This window comes from Mizuhopecten yessoensis, unplaced genomic scaffold (genome assembly GCF_002113885.1).
Source record: "Mizuhopecten yessoensis strain PY_sf001 unplaced genomic scaffold, ASM211388v2 scaffold11125, whole genome shotgun sequence".
NCBI lineage: Eukaryota > Metazoa > Mollusca > Bivalvia > Pectinida > Pectinidae > Mizuhopecten > Mizuhopecten yessoensis.
Window position 1 is genome coordinate 1,112,206 of NW_018408892.1, and position 7,327 is coordinate 1,119,532.

General features: G+C 38.8%; 3 protein-coding genes across 4 annotated transcripts in view; 2 read left to right on the forward strand and 1 right to left on the reverse strand.

Moving 5' to 3' along the window:
* Positions 1 to 1,913, reverse strand: part of LOC110466225 — a 38,527-nt gene extending 36,614 nt beyond the window's left edge. The window contains exon 1 of one of the 2 annotated variants that reach the window (XM_021522611.1): positions 1,859 to 1,913. The gene's annotated coding sequence lies outside the window, so the exon portion shown is untranslated. Of the gene's footprint in view, positions 1 to 1,845 lie in introns of both variants that reach the window. The other variant, XM_021522610.1, reaches the window with a different exon arrangement.
* LOC110466217 lies at positions 1,071 to 3,374 on the forward strand. Its single transcript, XM_021522597.1, has 2 exons — positions 1,071 to 1,084; positions 2,444 to 3,374. Exon 2 carries the CDS (start codon positions 2,466 to 2,468, stop codon positions 3,372 to 3,374), a length of 909 nt encoding a protein of 302 aa, XP_021378272.1. The 5' UTR covers positions 1,071 to 1,084; positions 2,444 to 2,465.
* Positions 3,375 to 3,753: 379 nt separating this feature from the next.
* On the forward strand, positions 3,754 to 4,962 carry LOC110466218. The gene has a single exon (XM_021522598.1). The coding sequence runs from the start codon at positions 3,754 to 3,756 to the stop codon at positions 4,960 to 4,962; it is 1,209 nt and encodes a 402-aa protein (XP_021378273.1).
* Positions 4,963 to 7,327: the final 2,365 nt, after the last annotated feature.

Below are 7,327 nucleotides of genomic sequence, written 5' to 3' on the forward strand. Positions count from 1 at the left end.
GCGTCCCTTATTTTTTTTAGCTATGACATAATGCGAGAGCGAAAGCGAGCGTTACCCCTGGGTCATCGTAATGTATACATCGGAGATGTATGGTGTTCGGATCCACGTTTAGCCCATTGCTTTTTACGTCCAGAACATTGTTGTTCATGGTTTTGGTCTATTTAATTTCATTATATTTTATGAAAGTTCCGCAAATTTCCATTTTTCCTTTTACGGAATTACGAATAAAGAAAACGATAAAAAGGACCAAAATAATGAGGTACACTAATTTTGAACGGTTTTTGTTAAAATGTATCTAGATAAACTATCTACATTTTATTAACCATTCTAAGTCACTAGGATCATCGGTGCAGTTTATAATATATGCATACAATGCAGATAACGGTTACTCCTCAGAACCATTCACATACATTGTAATTGTTTTCTTAAATTTTGATGAATACCAAATAGTTCGTGAATACCTATCTTTTTACATGTAAAAACATAACTAAAGAATGTAAAAGTATTACCGACCTTTTTAAAGAAACAAAAGATTATCCTTGATGTTCCTAGGGCTACTTGTGGGATTTGATTATCATTATACAGCGTAACAAAAGTTGCCATGTTCACCTGTCTTAAACTCTCACTTAAAAAACACCACAACACAATTCCGGATTATTTTTGTTATTTTATCAAAATTTGTATCATTGATAAGATGTAGATTACAAACTTTTCATATCGCATTCTCAGTTGTTACAGTTCCTATTATATTACTGTATATATTTCGCTGGTTTCTGTCCGGGACATTCCTGAGACCATACTGAATAACGTTTGCTTGTTACTTTTCCTTAACTTGTTACTGTAAAACACGTACATTTTTTAAGTTAACTATACCAATCATTAATAATAATAACGACTATTACTCTGCCTAATAGTCGACTGTTATTGTGACAGATTAATGTTATACCTTTATAGTGTATTGGGGAATGTTTGCAGACTCTGTCGCTGTATTCGAGTTATCCCCCTTTTTATTTTGTGACACAGTTTTGAATTATAGGGGGCGTACCAATCACGCTACATCCTTTTCAACAGATCACTGAACACGGTATGACATGCATTCAATTTGATAATTTATATAAGCAAATCCATGCAAATTTTAGAGAAAATAATTTTGTCATAAATATTATATTGTATTATTAACTTCATTTCGTAATGAGAGGAATGCTAGCAATCGTTTATTGCTGTAATATTAACCTTTTTCGGCCGAGACGGCGGAAGCCACGAGGTCGCCAGGACCGAACTAGGCCAAACTGTTGATAACTATGTTACATTGATAAATAGTTGTCAGTGCATCGTTCTTGACTATGTTATCGTTTGAGTATTTAAGTTAAGATAAAAGAGCGATGCTATGTTGTACGAGTTGAAATTCATCCGTTTAGTTGACGATGATATGATGTAGTGAGAAAGGTCGAACCATAGGTGGTGGGCACGTCTATCAAAAAAAAAAATGAATATATAAAACTAGAAAGGTGAGGATCTCAGCCCCTACCAGCGGCTGGCAAAATTGAGGTAATTTTGTTTGAAGTGTCACAGAAATTTATCCGCTAAAATCCTTCCCACAGCGTAGTCTCGATCGAAAGTAGGGACATTAATATTTAAATAACACCCATTATATATCTTCAAAACAGTGTAGTTATTTCGTAAACAGTTTCGAAGCTCGCGAAAATCACCGATTTGTGTTACCTCGGACACGATCCGGAACATTTTTTCGAAACAAATTCTTCATTCGGTACACAGAATAGCGGACGACGTAACATTAATAAACCATGGTATACTCAAAGATAAGGTCAAAACAAACTTGCTTACTTGTTTTACGCACCACTAAATTTCTCCTCTCGTGTCCCTCAAGTATTTTCTCCGCAAGATTTCACATTNATAGACGAAAATAGCTCGACCAATCAGCTTGCATATTATATAATTCTCCAAGATAGACGTGCCCACCACCTATGGTCGAACTAGTGATCACGCCGTCGGCCTGAGTACACGTGACCTACACGCGTGGTACACACATGGTTTGTTTTGACGGCTGGCGGGTTTGTTTTGACGGCTGGCGAAGATTTGATCGGCACGAAGCATTACAATTTTAAGAGAGATAACTTAGTATACAGGAGTTTAATACTGAATTCTAAGTGTAGATCAAACACACCTCAGTCCGACCATGCATTATGTAATACTACAGTACAGTGCTCTTAGTCAAAACTATTTTATCATGTTGGTTCAATGAATTATCAGGGTCTGTATTTAATCGGTATATTTTTTTATTTTATTTTTTAATTGATCAGTTTAAAAGCCCTTTGCATATACTATTTCAATGATACATTATTAATATCCTACAGTAAATGTGGCACATGTGTATTGTTGAAATGTGTGGTTAATATATTAATATAGAGTTCCTTTTTCCGAGGTCTACGGTAGTTGCTGTTATAATGCCCAAAAGGAAGGAACCTGGAACGGCAACGAGGGCTGCAAAGCGGAGGGCACAGCAGGAGGCTGAGCTGGAGGTTCAGGAGGCCGAGCCAGAGGTTCAGGACACAGTCCCTGATCAGAATGAGGAGGCACCAGATGATTCATCAGGTGATGAGGCTGACCTAATTACCCCAGTAGTCAGCGTGTACTCTAAGCTTGGGGAAAATGTCTCCGAGGGTACCAGAACAAAAATAATTGAAGGAAAATATGTGAACCTGGGGACTTTATTGAAAAGGGGACCCCAAGATGGGGATGAGCAAAAGGTTATTATAAAAAATGGTCAGTTGATAACAAAATCCATCTCCTCTGAAAAAATCATCTCCATTGAAATGTGGACAGATGCATTTATTGTATTTATTGCCATCTACGGAACAGTCCATCCAGCTAAAATACCTGGGTTGTTAAAGTATATGGACAGCGTTCGAGTGGGGGCTAGGAGATGTAATGGTCTGGGGTGGAAAAGTTATGACGAGCAATATCGTCTAAGAAAAAGTTCTAATCCTGAATCTGATTGGGCAAAGATAGATGATGAACTCTGGCTGCTTTACATGAATGATAGGTTTCCAGTTCCCCAATCTCGTTATCAACCGCGTTTCAATACCAGGACTAGTGGGAAATGCTTTGATTTCAATAATAAGTGGTCCTGCTTCCGTTACCCATGTCATTACTTACATACTTGTTTGAATTGTTCAGGAGACCATCCTTCAGTCATGTGCACACAACGGCAACCATTTCTTAACCCAGCTTCCCCNACTCCCACCCGCTCTCCATACCCAGGTATCAATCCAAGAATGCCCTTCAAAGGTACAAGGGGGAGGGGACGTGGACAGGGATATATGGGCCCTGGCAGCCACACCCATCAAAAGTGAACACAAAAATTGTCTAAGCCAGTACCCAAGAATGACAGAGGCAAATGAATTGTTGACTGGGTTTTCTCATGGTTTCCGTTTACATTATTTAGGCCCCAGACATCCAATAGAGTGTTCAAATTTAGTTTCAGTTTCCGAGAATCCTGCAGCTGCAAGAGAAAAGATCTTGAAGGAAGTCAGTTTGGGTAGGATTTTAGGCCCATTTAAAGTACGACCTATTTCAACACTTAGGACATCTCCTATAGGTATTGTTCCAAAACCTGATAACACATGGAGGCTAATCACACATCTGTCTTTCCCTTTCAATAGTAGTGTTAATGATCATATTGAAGAAGAATATAGTACAGTGAAGTATTCCAAATTTGATGACATTATTGAAATGATAGCCAAGCTTGGTAAGGGAACACTTCTGGGGAAAATAGACATAAAGTCAGCCTTCAGATTACTTCCAATACATCCAGGTGACTTTGATCTGCTGGGATTTAAGTTTGAGGACAACTATTATATTGACAAATGTCTCCCTATGGGATGTTCAGCTTCGTGCAACCTATTTGAAAATTTTTCAACATTTCTGCATTGGCTAGTGGAGAACAGGCTAGGTTTATCTAGTTTGGATCATTACCTTGATGACTTTCTCTTCTGTGGGGAAAAGGGTTCAAATAAGTGTCACCAATTAATGGTTGGTTTCCAAAACATATGTTTGGAGTTGGGGGTTCCATTAGCACAGGAACAAACTATCGGCCCAGTCAAGTGCCTCATTTTTCTGGGATATGAAATTGATACTGTTGAAATGATGATCAGAGTACCACCCGAGAAAATGTTGGAGCTAAAACAGAGCCTTTTGACTGTGCTACATTCAAAGAAAATCACTAGGGCCAAGTTAGAATCCCTAGTTGGGTCTCTCAGTTTCTTTTGTAAAGCCATTGTACCAGGCAGAGCCTTCTTACGAAGGTTCTATGATATCATGACGTCGGTGAAGGCAAAGTTTCATCACATTCGTATCTCACAGACAATGAAGGATGATATCACTATGTGGTTGAAATTTTTGTCAGATTTTAATGGTAAGGCATGCATTCATTCATCTACTTGGCAGGACAATGACACACTTAGTCTTTTCACAGACAGTTCAGGTGCTAATGATTTGGGCTGTGGAGCATATTTTTCTGGCAGCTGGGTATTTTACCAATGGCCTGACAATTGGGAAGGTAAACCAATCCTGGGTAGCCTGAGTCTCTTGGAGTTTATTCCCATAGTATTTTCGCTACTGCTATGGGGACCTCGTCTTGCAGATCGAAGAGTAAAGTTTCGAGTAGATAACTTAGCTTTGGTATCAATTCTTAACACTCAAACATCTCGATCCCCAGCGATCATGGTCTTGGTTAGATATTTCGTTTTGCTTATCATGAAACACAATATCCAGTTCAAGGCTCAGCATATTAGGGGTGTTGACAATGACATTGCGGACTCAATTTCTCGCAAACAGTGGAAGCGTTTCCGGAACCTAGCACCAATAGCATCAGAGTACCCAGAGGCGATTCCACAAGAATTTCATTCTCTGATCTCCAGGCTGAACGTGACCGATTGTTAAAAATATCAGTTGCAAAAAATACAACCTCAACATATGAAACTGCTTTGCGAGAGTTCGAACGATTTCGGACGTTGGGTAATCTAGGTAATACCTGGCCTCCACCTATGGACCATGTTGTTCATTTCATAGCTTACCTTTCAATACAAAACAACATCTACAGTCAGATCTTATTTATCGGGAATTGGGTTTAAATGCAAATTGTTGGGAGGGGATGACCCAACACATTCGTTTCTTGTCAGCAAGATGATAGAAGGTATTCGTAGATCAAACTCTCGTAAAGATACCCGTTTACCCATTTCTGTCAATCTCTTAAAGAGGATAGTGCACTCTCTCCCCATTATTTGTTCATCTACATATGAAGCAAAGCTCTTCAGTTTTGCGTATGTTATAGCATTTTTTGGTTTACTTAGGGTGGGTGAGTTAACTTTGACAAACAAAATGTCAGCACAACACATCATGCAGTATGAGGACATAGCTTTAGATATTCATGGGGAAAAGCTTATTCTAAAGATTCGCTTTTCCAAAACTGACCAGATTGGAAAAGGTGTAACCATAGCAATCCCCAAATTAGGAGGGAATATTTGCCCTGTTAAACACTACACAACATTTAGAAGGATTCGGGGGAAACACCAGGGACCCTTACTCTGCCATTATGGGGGAGCTCCATTAACCCGATACCAATTTGGGGCAGTTCTACGTAAATCTCTAAACTATCTTGGAGTTGAAGGAAAAAATTACAAATCTCATTCCTTTAGAATTGGCTGCGCCACTGCCCTTTTCGAGGCTGGGGTCCCTGAAACTGAGTTAAAAGCAATGGGTAGGTGGTCTTCTCAAGCTTACAAATCCTACATTAGGGTCCCCCAGTTCAATTTTGCTTAAAAAGATTAAAGTCAATTGAGCTGTACTATAACACCTTTAGTAATACAGCTCTACAGATTTACAGGCGCAGTGGTGTGGATCTTGGGCTCATCCATAATAAGACATGCACAAGTGGCAGCTTTATGGGATCGCCCTGGGGGCAGTGGCCTCAATATTCCTTATGCAGACCTATGGTGGCAGGGTTATAGCGGCCTAAAGATTAAACACTTAGCCAAAAAGGCCACAACACTAAAAAAAGTTGGTCCACACCCACAAGCTATTGTCATTCACCTGGGTAGCAATGACATTGGTGAGAATACAGCAGGAAGTCTGTGTTTAATGGCAGTGGAACAGATCGAGGCACTTCAAAGAATTTTTCCCACCACAAGATTGATATTTTCACAAGTACTACCCAGACTAAAATGGCGCCACTCGAACAATACTAGAGCCATGAATAGGTGTAGGCGAAACTTGAATAGGGTATGTGCAAAGGCAGTGCTTAATCTTAAGGGTGGGTATATCAAGCACCAAGATATTGTAAAGGAAAATCAACAGTTATTCAAGCCAGACGATGGTGTTCATTTGTCGGCATTAGGCAATGCCATATTCTTGAAATCGTTGCAGGGCGGTATTGAACACATACTTAAAGGGGGGTCAGTTTTTCCACCAAATATGTAGAGCCATTTAGGGATACTAGAATGGGGTTTGTTTGGGCACGGCTTAAACTTACTGGGCAGGGGGAGGGGGTTTGCCGCTTGGGGGTTCCCCCTGTGTGGGGTATGTGGCAGTGCGCGGCAATCTTTACTTTTGCCTCTTCAGGCATTAGTGATGCCTAGGACAATTTCAGATGTGATTTGTGGATTCAAGAAATGAACTACATTGTTGAATGATATTTTGATGGTGAATTGAAATTGATATGAATGACAAGAAAAATGTGTTATGAGATGTTAAATGATGACTGAACTGAAAATTCATAGTTATGAAAAATGTGGAATGTTATATGAATGGTTGGGCATGCTCTGTTGGCGCCCAAATATGGGAATTAAATTAAAATAAACTAAAATTCATAGCCGTGTCCAATATAAGCCAAACCATAGTAATTATAAATTCAATAAAGAATTCCAGAGAGAAAATACTGTTGTTTATCTTTTCATCAATAATTAATTTCTTAGACATATGGCAAGGATAATGTTTCCAGGTACGTACTTTTACCGAGCATAACGTTCATTTAAAAAAATATATAAATGTGCAATAAATAAACTTACAGCTTACCTTAGCTTGCGAACTATTAACATCAATATCTACGTATAACTGTAGCAACTTTATCTACTATGTGTAGCATTTGTATGCTGAATGCACCAATCAAAATATCACCATCTATTTAAGTGTCACATGGTGTTAATATGTCACAATCAAATATCATGGAAATACTAACAGCTCAATATACATTATATGTTGTGTTAAATGAATTGTCTCCATTTGAAAACAAATGTTTTGTCAATAATTG